Here is a 26,928-nt window from a genome sequence, read left to right as displayed (position 1 = left end):
CATTGGTGAGAAACAATAGGGAGCAGAGAGAAGAACTACGTCGTCTGGGAGAGAGGGTGGCGGATTCCGAGAGGGGTGGAGGAAGGAGCATCAGCCAAGTCCAGTCCGGCACTGATGGGTTCGGATAAGCTTTTTTATAATTGGACCAATGCTATGTTCTCTTGGCAACGAACTGCTTATCATTTTCAACCCCAAAAGAATTGGATGAACGGTATGTGTAATTTTTACTGCCATTTGTTTTATTTTTTTATGTGTATATTATCTTGTAATCTCATATCTTACTACCATAAGTAATATTTATATGTAATATAGGACATTATTGTAACTTTTTTCAAACTCTATATAGCTTATATGGTCAAGCTCTTCAGCTCATTCCCCGCATTAAAATTTTCCACGTCATGGTATAATTTGTGGCTTTTATTTTTGGCTAAATCATACGAAACTCTTCTAAATTTTGGGTTAATTTCACATAAACTTCTTAATATTTTAAAGTTTAAATTTGACCTCGTAACTTTTTTCTTTTTCTTTCTTTTTTTAACCATGAACTCTTTGTCATTAAGTGATCGTTATCTTTTTTATGGAAATTGCCATGTCATATTAAAAAAAAAGACACATGACATCCTATTTAAATTAATAATTTTATAAAACCCCTTAGATTTCAAGTCAATTGCATGAAATTTCCTGAACTTTAACATATTAAATTTACATTTTGAATTGTCAAGGTGCATATGCAATTGGTCTAAAATTCAAGAGGTTTTTATAAAATTAATAACTTACGGATGTTGCGTGTCTTGTATTGATTTAACGTGACGATTTCTCTCAAAAAGAAATAATAGCAAATAAAATATCAGGGAGGCCATGTTAAATCTAGACTTTAAAATATTAAGGAAATTACATGCATCTCGCTCAAAATTTAGGGAAGTTTTGTCTAATTTACCCTATATATACATACACGAACATAATATCGAATTTATAAAAAGACATTATTTATAAATCATGATCATGTCAGGATATAAAGTACAAGCAGCAGTACAGATAAACATGAGTCCTACAAATTTGAAAGGAAACCAAAACTCTTTTCATGCTCATTTTTATTTATAAAATGAAGAAATAATTTTATTCAGAAAAATCAAATATCTTAAGTATCTTATTGAAAGAAATCAATAAAATAAAATTAGCTTACATCATAGATAAACCACATATTTTTAATTTACAGTCATCCTCGAGAATTTGAGCACAATCATCGGCGAGTCAAAATTTTGGTTATTTATTGATTTTTTTTTTCATATTTGAAATGATTTGTCAGAATTTGAATGGCAGGTGAGATCCGCCTGGTGGCTGGGGGTCCATGCTTTAACCTTCCAAATTTAGCTATCATCTAACTTTTGTTTTTTCAGCATATTGATTGTAAATAAGTTTGCCTTTTAAAATTAAAATTACTAGTTGAAGAACAAAATATGTTAAACTATATAAGAATTATAACTCAAGCGCGTAAAATACTTGGGAGCACATTTCATGCTCATAATTGTGATTAGCATGAAGTGCTTACTTCAATTAATTTTTTATTTTAATATATATACAATTTAAAATAAAGATAATCGTACAATTGACACTTTTTTAAAAATAAATTTATGATTGAAAAATTATATAGTAAAAATTTTAATATGAATCATTCATATCAGATTTTGAATTATCTAAATTGTATTATAATGAACAATGAATGATGACACGTTTTCTTTTATTAAACTAAAAAGAAACTTCATGTTTTGTATAGAGTTTAATGGGAATCTCATTGGTCGTGACTTGTGAACAAGTTAATTCTTATAATAATATATATTGATATATTGATATTAATATTAATGTTGAATAAAACATGAATCTTATAATCTTATGCTTCATATGAGATTTAAATAAGAATTCTTTATAGTATTGTATAGATGATAAGGACTAATATAGTAAATAATATGCCACATGCATGATACTATTGTTTACAGTGCATAATAACATATAAATTTTTAATTTATAAATAGCATAGTTTTTTATACTATATACACAGACGATGAAGACAAAATGTTAACTAACAATCTCTCTCTGTTTTTTTTTTTTTTTTTTTTAAGGTTCCTGTTTGGTGTGGTGTCCGTACATATCTCTTTGGTTGGTTCTTCGTCTTCAGATCCTGACGGTACGTATCTCTTTAATTTTTTTTTTTGGCAAAAATGTCTATATATTTTTCTGTATTTATTTTAATTAATATATTATTAGAAAATCCTTAGTAATTTTTTTGGCCAAAAGAAAAATCTAGTAAGTGGTCTATCAAGTTAATGTTCACTACTGCAACAGCCATAAAAATTATAATTATTTTAAATGACCAAACGGAAATTAAAATAAATTACTGAATTTCTTAAGGTTTTTTTTTTTGATGAGGTAGTAGTCTCTAAAAATGTTACGTAAATCAATCTATTATCAGTTACGTAAATAAAAATAAAAATAAAAATATATGTGGTTCTAGATCATTGAAGATATATACAAGTTGTTGACCAATATATACACCAATTAAGATTAAAAAAAAAAAAGGAAATTATTGGCCACATTAATTTGATGGTCTGAACCTTTTTCCTTTTGAAGCCACTATCATGCATGTGACTTTGCATCTAACATATCCCCCTCATTATCGTGCAATATCTTTTGAAAGAAAAATTTATATATGCAAAAAACTTTGCATAAGATTTTGTTGGTAATATAATATACCAATGTCATTGATTTAAATATTGAGCGTTTTCTGTTTTAGTAATTTTTTAGTTGTTATATAGTTTATTTACTATTAAATATAGAATATATTTATTAAATAATTATTTAAAATAAATCTTCTTTAAATAATTAATTTGAGTATTTTTGCAATCGTAAAAAGATCTAATAAAATATTAAGCTTAATCCCCAAAGTTATAGATTAAGTTTTCACTATTAGCCCATGATAATCGAAAATTTGGGCATGAGAAGTATATTTCGCCAACGAGAGAGTCTAATCTCTTTCAAAATATTGCCCTCCGTGGCTAGATAGATAACTTTTTCTTCTACATTTTATTAGATGAACCTCAAAATAGGGACACTGACCCAAAAAAAGAAAGCTGGAATTTTGAAAATACCAAATAAGGAATGTCAAGAAAAATTTGTTGACATTTGCAAATTTAGATATGTCAATATTAAATAAAGTTGTGTTATCAAACTTGATTTAGAATTTGTAATTTTCAGCTTCTTTTTTTGTCATTCTCTCCCCAAAATATGAAAATTTACTTTATTTTATATTTAGTTTTTGGTTTGTTCTCTTAACTTCAAAATGTATATTCTTAATTTTACAACCTTAAAACTGTTGACTTAAATAATTTTTTTGGTAGTAATTATGTTTGTTTTGAAAACTAAACTTAATATGCAAATATTTAAGAATATTTATTAATATTTAAGAATATTTTATTAATATTTAAGATATCAATATCATTATTTTTTATTAATATTTTATGATTAAAAGACTAAAAGTATTATTTTTATAGTCATGAAACCAAATTGAAATCATGCATAAAGTTAAAGAACTAAAAGCGTATTTTTGCTTCTTTTTTTCATTTGATATGCATATTCTATATTTTAATTGCAATGGAATTATGTCGACATTTTTTTATTTTTAAGATTTAAAAAATTTTCCTTCTAAAACAAAACGTCTACGTTTCATTTAGTTTTAATTTCAATTTCCTATGCATAACATAATTTCTGATTGAATACTTGAATAGCTTTACTCATTTTATTTTCCCATCAACATAATTCTCAAACAAATAGGCACATGTGCATTTCTTTGACAAAATAAATGAAATTTGGTTAGTTTACATTGGCTGGTAATTAAATATTATTTTTATCTAATTAATTACTAACTTCTTAAAAAGTTTTTTTTTTTTAATTTTAAGTTTTCAATGGAAACTCTAACACGACGCATTATGCAATTTCTTTATTTTGAGTTTGGATTTTTATAATGAAGGTGTGAAGTCAAATTTGAATTGTGAAAAGTACTATGGAAAACTCCAAAACAAGTAAAAAACGAAGTTTAGGTTCTATCTACCAATTCGCTTACATAGTTGACTATTAGATAGGTTCGTCGTCATGTAAGTTTTCAAACTTTTTATGGTCATGCAAATAATTTTAGGCCAATCTTTATTAGGACAAGCACAAGCACAAGTCTATGACTAGATGCAAATTTTTTAACACTTCTAATCTAATTCTAAATATAAAATCTAATCAAGGGATTTTGTTTTTTATCTTAGATTTATGTGTTTTGACAACCCCAAACCATGGTTTATATCTCCCAAACACCCCCTAAACCAAAACCATGTTTGGTCAAACCATGTTTTGACCAAAAAGTTTTGGCAAAATTTTTTGCTTTTGAAAGAAGGGAGAGTTGAGGGCCTATATGATATGTATCTTGTTATTTTTAAACATATTTTTATTAAATTATATTTAATCTATATTTTATAAAATAATACACATTAATTATTTATTAATTAATTATCATGTATTATAATTATGTTGGTAAAAAACATTATTAACAATTTTATTCCTTCAAATTAAAATATATAAAATAAAATCTATAATTATCATATTAACTTATGTTTTTTTTAGTAATTTGTATATATAAAAAGTGCTTTTGATAACAACTATACACTATTTCAGAATCACTTTTTACAAATCTATTCTTAGAATCTATTTTCTCCAAATCTATTCTCTAAAATCACTTTTCCAAACCACGGTTTGGTTCATAAAACACCCTTAGCAATCACTTTATATCTATCCACTTTATAATTGTTTTTCAAATTATCTTTATTAATTGCAGTTATTGAGAGAGATCTTCTTGAAAGAATACTTGCTAATGCAAATGATTAAATAGGTTTTAAGAAACCCATCATATATTCTTTTAAAGAAATTAACCTAAACAATTTCTTAATCCTTATAAAATACTATTTTCAGTCTTTAATATAAAAGTAAGATAACTAATTTATGAATATTAAGATAATTAGTAAAGTTAGCTTTTGTAATAAATTGATGTTATATTTTCTAAAAATTCATATTAATCATGTGTATTGAAATTACTTTTTTTTATTTTATCAAAACTTCTTAACACACGTTAATTACTATAGAGGCTATTAGAACAAAATGGATAAATATTTAAAAACAAATTAAATTGATTATTGTATTAGGACTAAATTAAATCTTCAACTAATATATATTTAGAGTTAAAGATAGTAGGTATTTAGTTTTTAAGTTTAGGAGCCGTGGAAAAAACACGAGCACAATAAACAAGATAAAAATTAATGTTTGTTGGTGGGGATTGTTTCATGCTGGTGGCAGGTCCATTGTATCACATGGGGTGGTACCACCTATTCTATCAGTACAACCCTGATTCGGCAGTCTGGGGCAACATCACATGGGGTCATACTGTATCAAGGGACCTGATTCATTGGCTCTACCTTCCCATTGCCATGGTTCCTGATAGGCCATTTGATATCAATGGTGTATGGACTGGATCAGCCACATTATTGCCAGATGGCAAAATCATAATCCTCTACACCAGGTGACAACGCTGAAAAGGTACAGGTACAAAATCTCGCTTACCCTGCCAACCTATCCGATCCCCTTCTCCTCCATTGGGTCAAATATGCCCATAACCCAGTTTTGGTGCCTCCAACCAACATCGGCCCGAGAAATTTTCGTGACCCATCCACCGCATGGATCGGGCCAGATGGGCAATGGCGAGTAACCATCGGGTCAAAATTAAAGGAGACAGGCTTTTCATTTGTTTATAGGACAAGAGATTTCATCCACTTCAAGAAAAATGTTCACCACTTGCATTCGGTTCCTGGTACGGGTATGTGGGAGTGCGTGGACTTCTACCCGGTTTCACTAAATGGGTCTAAAGGCTTGACCACGTCAGCATATGGCCAGGAATTAAGCATGTGTTAAAGGCTAGTATTGATCATGCTAAAGTGGATCATTATGCACTTGGGACTTACTTCATTGAGAATGATACATGGATACCCGATAACCCGAAAGAGGATGTGGGCATTGGGTTAAGAGTGGACTATGGAAGATACTATGCATCAAAGTCATTTTATGACCCGGTTAAGGAGAGACGTTTGCTTTGGGGTTGGATTAATGAAACAGATACCAAAAATGATGACTTGAAAAAGGGATGGGCATCTGTTCAGGTATGATTTTTATTGATTTCACATTTTGTTTTGGGTTACTTGAAATATTTTGTCGGTCGCATATAACACCTCAAAGTATTTTGTGATGCATAAATATTTTGAAATATTTTTTTATGTCATCTAGTACTTCAAAATTTTATAGTTTATTCAGCATCTTAAATATTTTTTTAGATGCATCCAACACCATAACAAATATTAGAAAATTTTTTTTATAATGCTTGATACACATTATTTACTGAAACTTTTGAAGAGTTAATGACAAAATTAAAATTTGCTCATTAAGTAAAATTAAATCACTAAATATTTTACTTCAAAAATATTTTACACCTTAACCCTTATTGTTTCTATCACTATTTTTACTTGCAAGATCTTTCTTTCTCTATCACTCCAAAAATATTTGAAGTTCACATGATGGAGATCAAAGTATCAAATGTAGTCTCATGAAGGAGCCATACTTTTCTCACCTACGCAAATTGAAACTCAAACAATCTTTTTCCTAAATGAACAATACTTATGTGTGAATTATCCATTGTTTGTGGCAGACTATTCCTAGATCAGTTACATTTGACAAGAAAACTGGAACTAATATTCTTCAGTGGCCAGTAGAGGAGATAGAGAGTTTAAGGCTAAGAAGGTTTGAATTTGAAGGCATCGTCCTCAAGCCTGGCTCAGTTTTGCCCTTGAACATAGGCTCCGCAACACAGGTAATAACATCAAGTTTTGAAAAACATTCATGTTTTGTGTTTTCATTCAAAATTTTTAGGGAACACATACAAGTTACGAACCCAAGGTGTTTCCTCTAAGGATACCTTATACTAAAAAGAAGGATTTTAGTTACATCTTGCTTTGGCCACAAGATGTTTGTTGAATTGCCTCAAAGTCTGTTGACTGACTATTTGAATTTGAAATTAGCAAACACATTTCATGTTTTCATTCAAAAGTTCATTGACAAACACATAAAACCATGAATTAAGATCTTTCCTGTAAAGATGCCTAATAAGAACCACCATTTTAGTCACATATTGCTTGGCCCTCAGGGTGTTTGTTGAATTGGTACAATTGAAGAGTCTACTAATGAACTGTTTGGATTTGTTGGAAACTTGATCCAGCTGGACATATTTGTTGAATTTGAGATTGAACCGTCGGGTTCCCAAGAGATTGATGAAGACATTGAGGGCTGTGGTGGTGGAGCTACTGATAGAAGTGCTTTGGGACCATTTGGCCTCTTGACTATAGCTGATGATACACTTTCTGAGTTGACACCCATTTATTTCCGTCTCTCTAATACAAGCCATCAAAATTCAACTACTTTTTTTTGTGCTGATGAAACTAGGTATGTACAAACTTTTATTTTTTGGTTCTGATTTTCCTCTTTCTTTGAAAAGAAATAATTCGATTAAGATGATGTTAGAAGCTTGGTATATTAGTTTTATGGTGCACCCATATTGAGAATGCATTAATTACTGATACTACTTTAGTATTATACAATACATAAAGCGTTTTGCCCTCAAGTTTGGTTTGGATGTATATTGAGGATAATGTGCATGTCATATTCTCTCATATGGGAGAACAAAACAAGTACCAGATCAAAATAGATATTATATATCTTTTCAAATTTTGTGTGAGAGAAGAGAATTCACACACAAAGCAGATGATCCACAAGTAGTCATGTTAAGAAAGAAATTACACAGAAATAAGGTGGAAACATAGAAGAAGCGCTATGCATATACTAAATGCTAGAAATTGACATGATGCTGATCTATGCCTATGCCACAGATGTGCTGGGGTGTTGGATCATGTGGATCATCATCGGATTTGTGTGGATTTATACTGATGCATAGGAAATTAAAAGGATTCTTGGAGAGAATTTTCTAATGTTATTTGAGAGGCTGTGTCTATATTCCTTAGCGTCTTGTAGGTTTCTGTTTCCTTTTATAGACCAAAAAGTAGTTTTTTTCTCCATTTATTTGCACCAGGAAGTAGGTAACTCCAAATTTTTTGGGTTTATGTTGTTGTTTTTCCCAAAATTCTCTTCACTTTTGCCACATGCTAACATTTTGTCATTATAACTTTGTTAAAGTAACTTCCCTTCCCTCTCCAAAGCTGTCGGTTGGGCTTAGACCAAAAGTGGAAATACAGTGTTAACCATACTAAGTATAATATACATATATGACTCTATAATATTATACAATGTTTAGTGTAGTAAGAACAAAAAAACAAGTATGAGACTAGGAATCTCATTGCTTTTCACTAAGTTCTCTATATACAAATGCTATGGAGAATTCATATTAAGTTTCATGCATTCAACAATAATACACATGATTGCATTAACAACTATGGTATCTTAGTCTGAAATGATTTTGTTGGAATTGCATGAATTTTGAATTCATTTAGAAACCTAAATCAGTATTTGGTATGTACACAAACCAATAGCTTGAATATAAATTGTTGGATTATGCAGGTCATCTAAAGCTCCTGATGTCACAAAGACAGTTTATGGAACTGAAGTTCCAGTGCTCATGATGAGAGACTGTCAATGAGGGTATTGGTAAGTGAAAATCAAACACCAACTGCTCTTATGTATATATACTGGAAATGTCTTTTGAATTTAGTTGTTGACACCACACACACACACTTAGCCCTTATGTTTATAGATTTCACATAATGTTGAAGTTAATGAGAATTAATGTCTTCAAACTTTGAATGCGATTAGGTTGACCATTCAATCATTGAGAGCTTTGCTCAAGGGGGGAGAAGAGTGATCACATCTAGGGTTTATCCAACAGAAGCAATATATGGAGCAGCAAGGTTGTTTCTATTCAACAATGCAACAGCCATTAACATGAAGGCCACCCTCAAGATTTGGGAATTGAACTCTGCTTTCATACGCCCTTTTCCTTTTGATCAGAGTCAATGAAAGGCTCTAGTACTAATATTATGTGCATCTTATTATGGTAATATTTATTATTTCATGGGAAATATAAAATAAATGGTCATAATTTGTGGTGGAAAGCTAAATCGTTAGTACAATAAATTAATTTTAACCAATTAATCCCTTTTCAGATGATTGTCAATATATTTATTTTTTTAGGCCAAGCACAAGTATTCTCCCCTAAATGTAGGCACCTCTTTAAATGAGAATTCAAACTTTAATTCGCAATATTGTGAAGAGACTATCTCTTCTACTAGGTTTGATAGCCACTGTCAACTTACCAACGGACGAAAAGAATCTCATGCTTTTAAATTGGTGAAACTCTTCCAAAATTAGAAATCAATAGAAGCCCAATGCAAACTTTTTTTTTTTAAAATGAAAGGCACAGTATGTGATCACAATAAAACCCAATGCATACTTGGGCCATAATCAAACATCAAGATACAAGCTTTTTCTTTGGTGCTGAATGATACACTATAATAATATTTACTTCCTCTATTTCTTATTATAGACAAAAATCAAATTATGTTGATAAAAAAAAAATTAAAATAGTTGAGAACAATAATATGTAAAAAGTAAATTTTCCTAACAACCCATTAAGGAGAGAGAGTATGAGAGCAATTAAATTATTAAGAGAATGAGAGAGAGAGAGCTTTGGAGACTAAATAAATAGGAAATCAATACAAAAAATGACAACTTTAAGTGTCTCTATATATGGGAACATGTCATAGCATCAATGTCTCTTATAATAAGGAACAGTATTATTGAAGATATTTTTTTTTAGAAACATGACTCACACATTTATTATACTTGTCATATAAGATTTGAACTTATAATCTCTATGAAAAATAACTTGATGATAGTGTTTGGTGTTAATGTAAACCTTGACTATTATAATTATAAACTTGAATCCATTAATTGATAACGTGAAGCCCAAGACGCATTCATTCAAACTCTATATGAATCACATAACTTTAGATACATGAATCACATAATACTATGAGTCAGGTTCAAAAGTTTAGATAAGAAACCAGGTCCCCCAAAAAAAAAGGTTTAAATAAGACTTGCTTTATTCATTGATTGATTGATTCGTGGATGATTCTAATAAGTCAAAGATTCGTTGAATAGTGTGAAATTTTGTCTTTTAAAAATGCGTCATTAATTAATCCCAATAATTCACACGCTATACAATTTTGTATATAGTTATGTAGATGTTGTTTTTTCATTCTAAGATGTTTTCTCTGCGAGCTTGGAGACCCAAAATGGCTGCCAAAAGAAACACGAGCTCTCCTGCAAATGAGACGCTAGGTCAGTCTCTCTTTCTTCCGTCCCTCGTTCCATGCCTAATTGGTTCGCTTTGTTTTTGGTTTGGACCCAAGAAAAGCTCGCAGTTCAGGCCAATATAGTCATTTCCAGTTTTCCTGATTCCTTTTGCAGTGCCAGTGATGGTGAGCGGAATTATTAGGAATTTCAGTATCTTCCAGACGCAGCGTTTTCTGAAGCCGCTTCGCGACAAAAACGGGGTGAAATACTTCTAGAATCTTCAAATTCTTCTTCTGCATTTGAAATTTTCTGCGATTCTTAGCTTCAACTGCAAGCTTTTCTTGGTTCCAAACCAAAATGTCCCGATCGGAGAACGAAGTCGCGGCCGATGATGCATCAAAGTTCAATGTCGAGTTCAGGAGCCATGACGATGAAGCGTGGTACTCCGTGAGGGTTGTGCTGGAGCAAGAAGAAGTTCTGAGACTGAAGTTCCTGAATTTCGGCGACAGTCACGATAAGTTGTTTGAAGCTCAATGCTTCAATAGCTTGAAGGAGGTGGAAGAGTTCGAGAAGCGGTTCAGACCGGTTTCGTTGCAGCTCCAAGACGATGAGTGCCGCAGCATCATACCAGGAACGACCGTCTGTGCTTGCTATCAGTATAACTCTGAAGATGTTCGCTTCTACGACGCTACCGTTGTTGCGGTGAGTACTCCTCCCATTAGCGCTACAGTATCATTCTTTTAGTGTTATTTTGACGGTGGTTGTGGTTATTTTATTATAAAAATTATATTTAGAGAATTTAACTCAGAATTGAGGTGCGAATCTATTAATTTAATATTTTCTCACGTGCGTCTCACATAAGTTTTGAGCGTAACATAACATATAAAATTCGCCTGCTTTAGTTTAGCGTGGTTTATCATAAAAATAAGAGACATGACATTTTTGCTCCGTAAACGTTAACTCAAATATATGATATAAAGAAGAAAGATTAAGATGCAAATTGGTAGTATTTTCTTATGGACATTTGAAAGGGTTCTTTGGTGCAACAGTACAGATAAACGTTCTTAGATGGAGGGCTGGTTTGGATGGAACGAAACATAGTTTTAAAAGCGATTTTACGGTATACAAAATAAATATGTGGAGGAATTTGTCTCAATTTGTGAAAAAATATTTTAAAAAGCACTTTTACAGCTTCCCAAATACTGCTAGAGTAAAAATGACGTCCATTTTTTATACCTAATGTCCGTTACGTTAGTAGGATGGGACCTACTTGATATCTATGTATTATAAGGTTTTGGATGCTAGCTACATTTGATGGGCATGACATTTTTACTTTATTTGAGGAGGATCATGTGTGCAGATAGACTCAAGAACGCTTTATGGTCTTAAATGTTTATGAGGGAATACTTTATGAATAAATTTGCATTTTAACCCAAAGAAACAATGTCCACTGAGACTGAAATTGAACATATCGCATTTTGTTCTCTTAATCATATGCATATGTTTAACCTTTTTTTGTTCGAAATATTTTGTTTTAAGGGTTAAGATGTAGTTTTATCCTCAAAATATTTTTTCAGTAACATTGAACACCTTAATTTGATATAACTTTGCTCTTAGAGTATTTTCTTAGTAACACTCAATACCTAAAATAATTTTTGATTAATTTTTTAAAAATGCATTTTCTCACTAGCAATGAGTATTTTTTGGTGTAATCGTGGTCATGATGTTTTGGGTGTGAGAGTTATCAATAAAAATTTTGAAAAAATTGTGCCAAAAATTACTTTAAGGTGCTTGAGTGTTAGTAAAAAAAAAAAAAAAATTTAAAGACAAAATTACAATGAGTAGTGTTGTTGAGAAAATATTTTTGGGTTAAGGTGTAAATTTGTCATGAAAGTTTTTACTCAGGAGCGTTAGTTATGCTGAAGTTGTTTGGGTGCAACTTTGTACCAAAAGTTTAAAATTGTAGCAATATTTCTTCTCACCATTAAAAAACTAAGGTTAATAGTTAACATTTTTAATGTTCAATGGTGTTTTTTTTAATTGGTAGGGGCAATATTACTACGATTTTAAATTTTCGGGACAAATTTGCACCTAGAAACTTACGGGTGCCTAGCATTTCTGGGCGATAACTAGTGTTACAATGCCTAGATGTGAAACAACAGTAGAAGAAATCCCTAAATTCATGTTTTTTGCTGATAATATATTTTTTGGCTGAGTCAAAAGCAGAGATTAATTCTCTGCTTGAGTTGTGGAGAAAACTTCGGAATCAAAGGGTTTTCGCTTGAGTAAGACAAAATATGTGCATTGCAATTTTGATAAGAGACAAGTTTGAAACGATCTAGAGGTTCAATTTGGAGATCAAATCATCCCACAAGTAGCAAAGTTTAGATATTTGGGATTAATTAGAGAAAAAAAAATAGTGAAGTTGATAGAGATGGAAATAATAGAATCCGAGTTGGGGGGTTTAGATGGAGAAAAACTATTGGAGTTATTTGTAATTGAAAAGTACCTGATAAGGTAAAAGAAGAGTTTTATTGTACTATATAAAACTAGTAATGTGTATAGCAGTGAATGCTAGGCTTTTATAAAGTAGGGGTCACCAGGATGAGAATACTGAGGTGAATCATAGTTATACAAGAAAAGATAAAATTCGTAATGGATATTTATGTGGAAGAGTTTGAGTGGCACCTATTGAAGAGAGAATGTTAGAAAATCATTTGAGGTGGTTTGAACACGTTTAAAGAAGGCAATTAGATGCATTAGCAAGGATGGTTGATCAAGTAGTATGGAATCTTCTTAAAAAAAGTAAGGAAAAACCAAAGAAAGCATTAAATGAAGTTATTGAGTGAGATCTTTTAGTTAATAATCTATTTAAAGATCTGGTTATTGATAGAATATTATAGTACTGTTTGATTCATGTAGCTGATGATACCACCTAGTGTGATAAAACTTTGTTGTTGTTATATTAAAGGCCTACATTTTTGCTAAAAAAGAATTGAGTAGATCATTTTTAAGCCCATGAAATGATAAAAAGGCTCGGAATAACCTTATGATTGGGTATTAAAAGAGATAGCTTTGGAAAGCTCTAAAAGAAAAGGTGTTCATGTTTCTTATATTAGGGCTGTAAAGGAAATCTATGAGTGAGCAGCAACTAATGCAAGCATGCTTAGGTGAGACAGAGGGCTTCCTTATGGGTATTGGTTTACATAACGAGTTATCCTTGTGTTCTTATCTGTTCAACATGATTTTAGATGCTTTAACTAAGCTCATTCAAGAGGAAATGAAATCCCAAGTGCATGCTCTTTACTAATGACAAATCTTGATTAGGAAGTCAAGAGAGGAGGTTAGCTCTAAATTGATTTGTGTTACGGAGACAAACTTTAGAATCTTGAGTAGGAGCAAGACATAGTACTTCAGAAAGAAAAATGTCATTGGCTAATCCTTTATATAAAGAATGTTAGTTTAATACTACTTTTGGTTCTTAAGATAAGAGCTAGATAACTAATTTACAGATATAAAGAAAATTAGTAAGTTAGTTATTTGTAATAAATAAATTTTTCTTTCATAAAATACTTTTATTAATCATGTGCATTGGAACTACTTGTTGATGAAAACTCTTTAACATGTTCAATTACATTACTTGGGGGCAAAATAGATAAGGATTAAAGACAAAGTGGATTGGAGTTTTATATTTAGTACCAAATTAAATCTCCAACTAGTTCTTATACTAAGGATTTGAGGTAGTATCATGAAACGGCAGATGACCAAGATGAAAGTGAAGACAATTCTTATCACGTGTGGACTCAAATGACTTGAATGAAGAGAAGAGGGTCACAAACTTTGGAGCTTACTTCATTCATTTTACTCGTCAAGATAATATAAACCATTATTCACCTTACCAAGTTTTATTATCCTCTTCATTTCCTGTTCCTCATAATATAAATGAGTTGGGTGAAAGGCTACACTGCAATATGAGAATTGGTTGAGTTTGTGTCAAAATAAGATTCATGCGAGCATGAATGCATTTTTAAGCATCTGCTTCTGCAACGCCTAAAGTACCTAGATTTGGCCTAAGCTATATTTTCATCTCTCTTCAGTGGGAAATTGCGGTGGGGTTGCTTTATTCTTTAACATATACTCTGTTGTTGGTGGCTGCTGTTCTGTGCATTCAAGCTATTGAATGGCCTACATCTAATGACTAATTTCTCAACCTATTTAATATTTTTCTTCTCCAACTCTTCTTGAGCTGAGCAATATTTGATTTTACTCTTAAAATGACGTTAGTACTGCTGAAGTCTAAATTCTATTAGAATGCAAATCTGACTTATTGGGGTGGGAAGGTATTTCCAGGAATGTCTTACATGCTGCCTTCTTATTTGCTTGATCTGGTAGGTGCAAGAGAAGGAACATTCTTTCAACGGAGGAGAGGAAGAGTGCTTATGCACCTATACACTTCTCTGGTTACATGGACCTGTAGCTGGAATTTACAGTAATGCCACTGTAGCAGATGTTTGCAAAATTCAGCCAACTTCAGGGCTGGATCCCGTAGTGGCTTCATTTCTGAAGATTGCAAGGGAAAGAACTAAAGTTACTGCTAATTCTATTTCATTTTCCAAGGGAGCTAGTGGATTGGAAGTGGTACAGCCCTGCAATGGAAGCCAAAATATTAAACAGAAAAGTAGTTTTCTTGAGCGCCTATACATGGCAAGTCATATGCCTCTTTATGTTTGTTGAAAGCGCTAACTATTACTTCTTTCAGTCCTAATATAAGAATTAGTTATGAGGTTTACTCTGTGTATGACCTCAATTTGTCTTCTAAGGTTATAATGTTTTTCACAAACTGTCCCTATTGAATCACATTTAAAGGGGGGTTTAAGGGGTGGTTTCAATACAAATGATTAAAGAGAGTATTTTAGGAAAATCACCACACATTAATTACAACTAGTTTCTTTAATCTCTATTAATTAGTTATCTTGTTACTATTTTAAGATTGAAGGGAGTCGCTTACATTCTGACAAAATGTATTCATGTTGCATGTTCTATTTTGTGGTTATTTTTTAGTGTGTAATATCTTATTTGGCTGTGTAGGATGCTCGCTGTACCAGGCGGTCAATCAGTAAAAATCCATCTTCATGTGAAAGTTCGTATATGTCATATTCACCACCATTTTTCTTATTCATTTAACTTAAATGTGATGCATTTTTTTTTTGTTTTGTTTTTTTTTTTTTTTGAATTAAAGCAGATAGGATTGCCAAGCTTCTTAGCAAAAGACTGGAAGATAGAGATCTTGGTGGGAAGAAAAAACTTATTTATGATATTAGTTGGGAATCTGGATAAAACTTTATCTCCACCAACAATTGAAGAATTCTTATACAGACACATCTCTGTATCACCCAGAGTGTACATTTTTCCGAGTTTATCGTCGGAGTTGTTTACTAGAGGGGCCTTTGTCTTTGATAGTAAAGGAGATTTTGAAAAGCTTCACAACTTTTTGAACGACCCCACTCAGATAGTGATGTCTTCAACAGGAAGGTGTGTTTGGAATTTGACAGTTCCCTTTTTTGGTGTACAATAGATTACAAAAATAGGCAGATTTACCATGCAAAGCTCTCCTTTATAATTGCTTCATCTAGTGGACTGGCGCTATATGCAATCTGCTTTTTTTCTTAAATGTTAGTTTACATTTAAGAGATATTTCAAATGTTGGACAGTCAAATTGGTTATGACATGAGCTAACTTTGTATTTGAGAGTTAAAAATTCTTGCAGGTTTACGAACTAGTTATTTGTCATGCACTTCAATGTAAGAGCTAAAAGTATTATCATTTTGTGTTGAAAATAGTGGCTTTAATTGATTTTAGATTCTTTTGTGTTTATGATATTGATTTTCGTTAGCCCAATATATATTTGATAAACATGTTATCTTCGTAATTAAATATTATCATTTTGGTTTATAGTATTCTAGTTGATTTAGTTGTTCTGCAAAGTGGTTGTCTGTGTGGTCAATAATGTAATCGTTACGAACTAATTATAAAACGTGAATTTTTAAAATTAGGCCATTTATTTGTGAAGTGGCGAGAAATGTACCTTTATCTTTTTCAGGCCATGGGTGATGACTGAAGAGGTGGTGGGGCTTAAAAACATCAAAGCATCAATTGGAACATTAATGCCTGCATCTAAGGTAACATCGTATCTCGCATCTAGCCAATAGAAAATTCTTTTAGAACGCCTTACGATTTGTTCTTATGGTTTAAAGTGTCATTCAACGCCTTTGTGATTTGTCTATGTTATTGCTTAACCACCTCGTGCTACTGATTTAAAATTTGGTGGAAATAATTATGGCTAATAAATAAATGATTTGTTTCACATGTATGCAAATTTTTGTGGTGTTTTAATCCATTATTCGAAGGGCTAAAGAGCATTCTTGCCCGGAATAGTTTCATGAGGAGCACTGGCTATTGTAGATTATTCATTCATATAATTTGGTTCAATTAGATTTAGGATGCCACACAAGTTGTTTGTGAGACAACTAAACAAGCTATGAAAGAGTTTGAAACGCTCGGATGTGTTAGGTGGCTAGTTTTAGAGAAGGGGTGAATTGGGTACTTAAATTTCTGTACAGATGATAAAGAAGTGATAGCACAATATAAGGTCTATGAAACAAAGTATAAAATGTGTATATACTTGCAAAGTAAGATAGTGCGAGATGAGGAGATCAAACACTAGGTTCATTTGGTTCAAATTCTCAACTTGAGCCTACATCCAAACCCCAAGCTCCTCACTTGAGATTTTCCACTAATTCCACAAGTTCGATTTGGGTACTTGTAAAGCCACAATACGTTCACTTGACCTCTTTTCTAGGCCAAATAATCCTCACTCCCTTTCAATGGAGTAATCTTTTCCTGATAATCTTGTCTCGGGATAGACGCCTACTGTATATTTTGGAAATAATTGCAGTAAAGTAGTAGACAACTAATCATTGAGTAGGCAAATACTAAATCTTCCTGAGAGCATCATTCAAAGTGTTAGCACTACACTCAGGACGGGGTGGATTGGGTTATTATAAAAATGTGAATGAAACTTGAAATCAAAGACTTAAATAGTAAAGAGATTTCAATATATTTTATCTATGTCTAATCCCCAAGAACCTCTTGAGATTTCAATATATTATATCTTTCAAGTTTAACATGGTATTTGAGTTAATGGGTACTTGTGAAGCCTTTGCACTCACATCAGATCCCTCAAGTTTGTAATGTAACCTTCTTACAACCTGTAATAAATGATTGCAATGACTGAACTCTTACTTTCAAGAATGAGTAATGATGAACGCTGAAGCATAGGGAGTATAGGTGTTGGAGCTTTGAATGTGACATTAATGAAACAGAGTTTCAGCACGTTTAATTTTTCAAGGTTGTTATTCTGTCTTAAATGCTCTTTTATTTATAGTTGAAGCTGGTTGAATAGCCATTAGACTCAACAATCTTTCCATTGGAGCTAAAGCGTGTGATTGTTGAGAATTATTAAATGCATCTGTCTGTTTTCATAATAAATCCATTGCTTTAATGTCGGTAAAATGTGTTTTAATATGTTCTCATATGTTATATGACACTTAGACACATTTAGGGAAGGCTTGGAATAGCTTTTATTAAAGTTAGATAACATTTGAAAAATCCAAGATGTTGTTATGAGATACAGAGCATTCTGACTCGGTTGATATAAATCTCACTCTAGTTGGCTATGAACTAAGGCACAAAATCTTGATGTTTTTAAATGATACAGTCAAGTAATGTCATCGACGGTAAGTGTTTTAGATATTTGAGAGTGATAGCGATAAGATTAAGTCAAGAATATTGGATGGCTCAAGTTTTCTTATAAGCAACTTCCAATTAGAATTAACTGACTCCAGTTGTCTATGAAGAATTTCTAGGGCGCGGTGCTTGGCTTGGGTTGACCTCAGGTTGGATAAGATTTGAGTTACACTAGAAGAGAGTAACTTCAGGTTAGAACAAACTTGACTTGACTTGAGCAAGGCTATTCTCAAAAATGGGTTTATGGCTCGAGTTGATAAAGGTTAACCTCAGGTCAAGCAACAACCAGTGACCGATAAGCAATAGCAACTTGAGGTTGAATGCTACTTGGCTCGAGTTAACATAGAATAAATTCAAGGTTAAAGCTTGTAACTCTAACAGCTATATCACAGTTTATTAAGCTCGATTCAATAGTAGATTATGGACAAGTAGGCGACTGATGAAGCCATCCGAAAAGTCATTTAGCTTTGTAAGAAATGGCTAGGTGAATGACCTTGAATAGCTTCAACAAATTCTTCATCAGAATATTTGACTGTGTTAAGGTAAATGACTAAGCATGGTTAATACAAAGATATTGCTCTAAATATTGAACTTGTGTAGACGATGAAGTATACAGGTGACTGAGTTGATTTTTGAGAAATCATTCTCAGTTCAAATAGAATAGTAATATTCGAATATTAACTCATAGATTTCTGTTATGAACTTCTGATATCTTAGAAAGTCGAAATCAAATACTTCAACAATAAAACAAAGTTTTGTCAAATCCTTCAGCATGAAACTTGACAAAAAGCATAGTGAGAACAACTCCGAGCTTAAACTATAACAACTACTATTACTAGTAAAGATGATAAAGATTTATGAATCCAATCTTCACCTGTTGATGTATTTTTCAACCACTTCAAATGATCTGATCTGTCGAGCACAATTTTCAAAGTTTTGTTGTCATCAAAATCTTGATCGTTCACAGGATGCTTAAGCTTAAGCCACAAGGTGGAAATTAATCTTGGGCCAAACCTCAACATAATATATAAGCTTGCTGGGAAAGCATGATTTATCCTGTTGTTTTGGAGTTAGGACTGAGAAGACTGGAGAAGGGAGGAGAAGTGTTTTCAATTTAGGCATTTTAGTTCAATTATTCATTTTTCCTTGTTCCTACCAAGGTAACAAAGTTGCAGATTGCTTAGCAGTTGTGTGTCTTTATCAGTTACCACCATCCCTTTTCTGAGGTCCTGTGATAGTGTGAAGCCTATCTTGGTAGCTGCTGTAAGGGATGTATAGGCTGAGGATATGTAAATCGTGTTTTGCTGGTTTCTTCCGTTTTGAGTTCTGTTTCTCGTCCTTTGTTGCTGTCATATGTATGTTTTTGGATTGAGTTGTTTGCTCTCTGTTTCGTGTCTCTCTCTCTCTCTCTTATTTTTGTGGTTCTTTTTTATTTTTGGGTGTTTTGTTCTTTGGATGGATAGGAGTATTTTTAGGCCGCAAAAACTGTTATATGTATTATTTATATGTTCAAAAAATCTATGGCAAATCATACTGTTCACAATGTGTGAACAGTCACAATTAACACGGGTCCGCTTAGTTGTTACTTAATTCATTCTAATCTTTTTATGACTGTTTGGAATATTTGAAGGCTAAGAAAGTAATATATTGTCATTTAAAACATTTTAGTTTTGATTGATAGGAATGTACTTGGATGTTTTATTTTGTGAGAAGTTCCACTTTGCCTCTCTGCATTCATGCTGTGAGAATCCTCTTGTTTTCTTGTTATAACAAACCCGTAGTATAAATAGCATCCAAAGGCGATGAGCTGGGGGCTTTGTTCTCTTATTAGGCTAAAGATAGTCCACTTCATACAATTACATGTAATTATTGTTGGTAAATTGTTTTGAAAGTTTATTGTCGCAATCTTTGATCTGAATACACTTAGTACTTTGTCTCCTGCAAATGAACAAGTTTGAAAATGACAAATTTGAGCCCAACGCAATAGAAGTCATCTAGACATATGTTCTCATCATCTAAAGTTGTGTTTTGAAAGTTGATTATACGGAAGTTAAGAATTATCAATTGTCTCTTTCCTGCAAGGTGTAATCAAAATGTTTGATTCAGAACTGAATCGTTCAATAACTTGCAAAGGATCGTGGGCTCTAAATATGGGATTTGGAGTGGGTTTTACACGTAATTATTGTTGGTAAATTGTTTGAAGGTTTATCGTGGCAATCTTCCCTTCATTGTGTAGTCAAAATTTCTGATTGAGAATTGCATTCTTCAGAACAAGACATTGCAAAAAGAATGTGATGGAAAGAGAACTGATTTAAGATTGTTCGTGTTGGAACTCGAGAGTTCAAGATGGCCAGTGACCTTAGGGATATTTTCATGGAATTTTCTGCTCACCAAAGGCAACTCCACCAGCGGCTCGCATTTGAGGAGAGAATGGTACTTTGCGACTTTTGATATACTTGATCCTATCTGCCTACACAGTAAATAGTAGGGCGTAGAATGCCATTCTCTATACATGCATAGTGTTCACTTTTTTTTATTTTCTAGTCAGTATGTGAATGTTTACTCTGTAAATATCACAATGCTGTTAGGGATGGATTATAGCATTATAGCATTACACCAATTGGATTTAAATCCTCTGTATTTAATTAGTCAATGCACGATGTAAGGAAGAGAAGAGATGACAGTTACATTTTCACTTGTCTGTATCACTTCTTTTTAGAAATCTACAATATTAAGATCACAGTTGATATAATTACTTATTATTACATGGGATTGAACAAACCCATGGAAGTGGGATTGGGAAATACCATTTCCTTCTATGGTACTTCTTAATTCCACTTATATGGGTTTGTCCATTTTGATATAACGAGCAATTTTTCTTGCTAAACATTTTTTTAATAATTTTTTTTTAATTTTAATCCCTATTCATACTTTTTATTTTCAATATTTCATACCAAATGGGATCTAGAGCTAAAGGTACCTAAACATTTTCACTTGTATGATCTCAGCTTCCTGCAATCTTCAGGTCTCTCCACCAAGACGTTACTTTGAAATCAATTCACTGTCAAGTCCATTGGCTGATTCTGGACCTTTCGTCAACGGGGCAGCATTTGTTTTGTGATTTTATTAAAAAATTTAACAATTTATTTTCGCAAATAATATAATGTGTTTCACTTCAAGATTATATATAATAAAATTAATTCATGAATAATAAATTTACCTCTATTCCTCTGGTCAAAAATTTTTTACCTCTATTCAAGATTATCTACTACATTTAAACTATGATCAACCTCATGCATTGACCCAATAATTAGATGTTGGGATTGCACCATGATTACACAGAGAATACACCAAAATTGCAAAAAGATTATAAAAATTAAAGAGAAACTGAATTAAAACAATGTTAAAAAATATATAGAAAATTTATGGATTATATAAAAACATTTCACGCACACGATTTGGTCCCTGACCAATTTAACTCACGTTTAAACAATGTTAATCTAAAGCTGATGTGCATGTACATGATTAGTATGGGCATTAATTGAATAATTTTAGGATTGGTTCTTTCTTGAATAGTTTTCTTTCTAGTCTATATTCTTGGCTTGTTTGGAACTGCATATTAAGTATTTATATACTTATATCATATTCTGTAAACCATAATGAAAAAGCTGCTTTTAAAAAATCTATCGTCATTCTAAATGAGCACCTAATATTTCCCGTATTTCATTGCATTCTTTATAAGTCTTTTCATTTTATTATCATTTATTTTTACCTATCACCATTTTTAGATTTAGATTGCTTGAATCTACTCAACAAGTGAATTCACCAAGGGGTCTAATTATAGTACTCATTTCGCTCTTTATTATAAATATAAAAGAACTTAATAATAACTTGACATATAAACTAATGCAATTAGTTAAAATTAGTTATTTCTTATAAAATACTAGAATTACTTTCAATAAAAATCATTATTTAGACAAGTTTGATTAATTAGTTAAGTTTTATAAAGAGATGCTAGGTGGAAAAAATTAAGCTTTTAGACAAAACGCGTTATGATATAAAACATGTCGTAGGTCCTCATTGCTCCCTCTCCTCTAATATATAAGAGTTACTTAAGTAATTTAAATAAATTAAGGAGTTTGATAAATTAGTTAATGATAACAAATATATAATCTAATCCCCTAAAATAACCTTATATAACATAAGATTATGTGTCTACAATTGATCTGAAAAAACAATAAATATGAAGGATAAAATAGAGTAAATTATTATATTTATGACCAAATTCAATCTCTAACTGCACTTGGCTGGGTTCATTAAACATCTAGTCAGGGGTTCAATCCTTAGCGATATATGTGGAGAGAGCCTTGTGGCCAGCAATAAGGCCACTTCCGAAAATTTACGATACGAGAGTATTAGTCACTATTGCTCGTAGTGGATACTCTGAAATAGTTTGGGTGTTCATCACTTCAAACTCATCAGATTTGGATTGTCCAGATCTAATGTGGATTGTCTAGATTTGATTTTTTTATTTGTTTAAAATAATTATTTTAATGGGTATAGAATCTAAAATAAAAATAATCTTTTAATCATCATTTTTTAAAAAAATTTATTTTAACATAATTAATTAAAAATTTTAAATTTGAATTGTTCAAACCAGATTTAGAAGGTCAAGATTTGATAAGTTTGAAATGCTTATCTGGGTGATGAGCACTCCTTCCAAAGAGTAATAGGATTGAAAAGAGGATATAATTTAGATGCATTAGTTTGTAATTCCATTGATTTGTATAAAAACTTAAAATTCATTATTAGCAAAAGCCATGATCGTCGAAGTTAATGGCAGGAGGGATGACGAAATGCCAAAGCCTCCCAACCTCACTAACTTTATATTTCAAACACAGAAACTCCTTGGCGTATGTTCTCTCCACCTTCCTATCCACGTCATGAACAAACACGTGCGTCACCCCCGGCTTCTTCCGCCCACGTGCCATCACCGCCGCCGAATATATCACCGCCATCCTCCCCGGCAACGACGCCTCATACCCTCTCGGCCCGTCGATCAATATAATGTCCCAATCCTTACTATACACCTCCTCCGGCATGTTGTTCAGAGCCAACTTGCACCCTTCGTTCCCTTTCAATCTTACCGTAACATTAGCCCCCCAACAATCCTCTTTGTAGGAGCTGAGGAGAGCGTCCGCGTCGGAGAGGCGAGTCCCGTAGCGCATTATTCGGACGTCTAGGACCGGGAATCGGCGGAGAATAGACCGGAGCCACTTGGGGTCTTCCTCGAGGAAGAGAGTGGTGCCATGAGGGTTGAATGAGTCCCACATGAGAGAGTCATGGCCGGAGCCGAAGATGAGGAAGTTGCAGGGAGCAAGGGAGAGGAGGATGTCGAAAGGGCCTCGGGCCTCAGCCAGAGATAGCTGGGGAGTCACAGGAGAGGTAACGTAGTGGAGGATGGCGACGAGAGGGCTCGGAGTTTTCTCAAACTCCGCCGCAATGAGGGCGTCGGCTTCGGTGAAGGGCACGTCGGAAGAGTCATAGCATAATAAGGACGCGTTGGACGATGATCTTGTCAGGTAGAGAATGAGGAAAGTGACGGCGACGGCGCCGATGACCAAGACGGTGGTTAGTCTAGGCTTACCGATAAGAATGGAAATGGGAGGTAATCTCTTTCTGGAGGAGTCCTTTCTGATGTACTGCATAGTGCACAGTTTATAATAATGTCAGGGTTTAATTTGTGTGAAATGTGAGGGAAGGAAAAGGAATAGAATGAAGATGAAGGTGAGGAGGAAGAAGAGTGATGTGGAACACGGAGCTTAATTCAATCTAAACGTGGCACTTTCTGGCTCATAAAGTTGACTTTATATTATAGTTTCTAATATTAGTACTCACTGGACCTCGTCTCCGTTATTCCCTCCCAAAACAACGGTGGATCAGCCATTTTGTTTTACCACAACTTATTTGGTTTATGACAAGTTAAAATGAACATATATATGAACTGATTTGATTATTGCATTGCAAGTCTATATAAGTTAAAATGAACATATATTAGGTTGGGTTTAACAGAAAAAGGTTAATCCCTTACAACGTGAGAAAAACTAAGGTTCAAAGTCTCACTAAGAAAATATTTATATTTAACGTCCAATGATGATTTGGATTATGAAAGTGATCTTCTAAACCAGTTTAAAAAGTTTGAGTTTTTTTTTTTAATTTTAAAGACGGGTTAGACAACTAGCCTAAAAATATATTTTAAACTGAAAGTTATTTTTAAACATGACGTAGCTAAAATAGATGTAAAAGATAGGATTTTTAAGCCGCTTATGGCCACGTTAGGTCTTAAAGTGACAATTTTTTCAGATACATTATGGCCATAACTAGTTTTTAAAAAGTCTACCTTCTAGAAATTAAAGCTTCTTTTCATTTATCCAGAAACAGCTAAACACATAATCATACGGTTTGCACTCCTAGCTAGTCCTAGATATTAAAGAGTGTCGGCTTATGTACAACATTTTTCCTTGGTATATATATTTTGAAGATCGCAGAGCTATTTCTGAAGATTATTAACTATTGTCATTATTCTTTCATCTTCTGATGCATGTTAATAATAATGGAGCATTTGTTCGCAATTTCTCCCATTCTGCATCATATGAATGGCCAACTTCCCTCACGTTCCGCCACTGCAATCTCCTTGGTCATACAGAGAATTCAAATCCACCTTTCAGAGGAAGCAAATGAAACAATATAAACAAATTGCATTTTAATGTACTGATAACTTGGTCATTATCATCAGGGGTCGAAACAGACCAGGCAGCTTGTCAGGAGCGTGTAGTCTGACCTAGCCTGTTTAAAAATAGAAATAGGCCCAGGTTTTTTTAAAGGTCTGTTTAGCCTAACAAGCCAGTCCTATACTTTTTGAGAAGCCTGTTAAACCTGTTAGGTTGGTTTGAACCTATTATAAATTTATAATTATAATAATAAGATAAAATTAGTTTATGCTATTATTTTAATGTGCTATTTCAATTTATTTCTTTTATACGTAGTCACTGTTTCATTGAATTTTGAAAGTATAGATAAAATAACAATGAAACAATTTATTTTAGAAGGATAGCTAAAATGAAGGGGAAGAATTGACAAATTAACTAACTTATATGTTATGTTAATCAAATTATGATACCCATTTATTCGTTGTAGGTTAATAATTTTTTTTGCCTATTTATTTGTCTTAATTTTAATTTTAATTTTAATTTTGTACTTACATCTAGTTTTATCCAAAATTTTAATATATTATAACTTTTTTTCAATAATATTAACTATGATTAAGATCTAAAATAGTACATATGACATTAAAAATTAAATCAAAGACAAAATTAAAAAATTATTATTGTACATTATGTATATTTTGCTTTTTCATTAGTCTATGTATTTTTTATTATGTATTTTAAAATTTTTAAAATTACAGGCCTTTTTATAAGCCCAAGCCATGCCATGCCAAACATTAATGAAGGTCAAGTTTAGGTTGAAAAAAAAAGTCTATAACAGGTCATAGGTGAGTTTCAGACCAACTAGTACTTACAAGCCAGACCTATTAAGGATAACGCATTGCATATCCTATTTCCATCCATAGACATCATGTGCTGAGCATTTCTTGGTTCAATAACACCTCCACAACTTCCCGCATAATCGCGGGTCCCTTCTCTGTTGGGGAAGGGGTTTGTTAAAAAATGGATCATTTTGTGCTTATGTCCAGATCAGTTCAACATCTAACCTAATGGCCCAAAAACAAAAAGGTGCAATATCTAGCCCACTCTTGGAATAAAGAGGTCCTCGTCAGTAGTGATGTTGATGAAAAATATTTTTTAATCTCTTTTTGGGAAAATTTCACTAAACCCCATAGTGACTAATTAATATCAGTCTGCCTCTAAATTTTTTTTTTTTTGAAATTTCACTACACTCTCAAAGATCAAAGAAAAGATGAAAACACCTATGCTTTATTTTGAAGTTGTAAATTTTCTTGTATTTCTTGCGAATCACCAAAATTTGTATTGCAAATCTTCAAATTCTTGTTATAAATCACCAAATTTGAGTTGTTCATTTATACTAAAAGAACTTGTATTTGGAGTTGTGAATTTTCTTAAATTTCACGCAAATTTGTGTTGTAAATCATTAGATTTTTGTTATAAATTGCTAAATTTGAATTGTTCATTCACTTATAAAATTTACAAGGATTTACAATGCAAATTCAGTGATTTATAATAAGAATTTGGTGATTTGAAACACACTCAGCAATTTACAACTCAAACAAAAGAAGAGTATTTTCATCTTTCTAGCAAGGAACAAAAAACCAGACCGGAGATTAAACCAGTCAAGGCAATGGGTCAAAGGTTACTGGTCGGACCGTGGTCAGACCGGTCATATTAAAATAATATAATTTAATTTACAATATTAAAAATATCATATTAATTATTAATCAATACTTTTTCCTTGACTAGAAGATTACTAATCAATATTTGAAAGTTGAAACAGACAGATTTCTACGTTCTTCGGTTTCAAGCTAAGAGTGTTTATACTTCACATATCCAAAATCAATTTCATCCAATCTCCCAAAGAAACAAAATCTATATTGTTTCAGCAAAAAAAAATCATCAACTACTTTTCTCTCCTACTTCAAATGTTCAAAAA

At 32.3% G+C, this 26,928-nt stretch overlaps 3 protein-coding genes across 3 annotated transcripts; 2 read left to right on the top strand and 1 right to left on the bottom strand.

Moving 5' to 3' along the window:
* The first annotated feature begins 99 nt into the window (after positions 1-99).
* On the top strand, positions 100-9,204 carry LOC114717637 (beta-fructofuranosidase, soluble isoenzyme I-like). The gene is given in 10 exon segments (XM_028902845.1): positions 100-211; positions 2,174-2,182; positions 5,386-5,606; positions 5,608-5,968; positions 5,971-6,242; positions 6,785-6,946; positions 7,352-7,575; positions 8,704-8,759; positions 8,762-8,790; positions 8,956-9,204. Coding segments are annotated over 10 exon segments (1,635 nt in total). The 5' UTR covers positions 100-114; the 3' UTR covers positions 9,160-9,204.
* Positions 9,205-10,794: 1,590 nt separating this feature from the next.
* Positions 10,795-15,774, top strand: LOC114717635 (uncharacterized). The gene is made up of 4 exons (XM_028902843.1): positions 10,795-11,139; positions 14,830-15,141; positions 15,526-15,577; positions 15,680-15,774. Exons 1-4 carry the CDS (start codon positions 10,795-10,797, stop codon positions 15,772-15,774), a joined length of 804 nt encoding a protein of 267 aa, XP_028758676.1.
* A 7,277-nt stretch (positions 15,775-23,051) lies between these two features.
* LOC114717633 (probable methyltransferase At1g27930) lies at positions 23,052-23,951 on the bottom strand. Its single transcript, XM_028902842.1, has one exon. The coding sequence runs from the start codon at positions 23,949-23,951 to the stop codon at positions 23,052-23,054; it is 900 nt and encodes a 299-aa protein (XP_028758675.1).
* Between the last annotated feature and the right edge of the window lie 2,977 nt (positions 23,952-26,928).

The sequence above is a fragment of the Neltuma alba genome, unplaced genomic scaffold, assembly GCF_004799145.2.
Source record: "Neltuma alba isolate B1F8T4 unplaced genomic scaffold, ASM479914v2 tig00011757_pilon, whole genome shotgun sequence".
NCBI classification, from domain to species: Eukaryota; Viridiplantae; Streptophyta; class Magnoliopsida; order Fabales; family Fabaceae; genus Neltuma; species Neltuma alba.
Note: the sequence above shows the minus strand (reverse complement) of the source record. Positions and strands in the feature narration are given on the sequence as shown.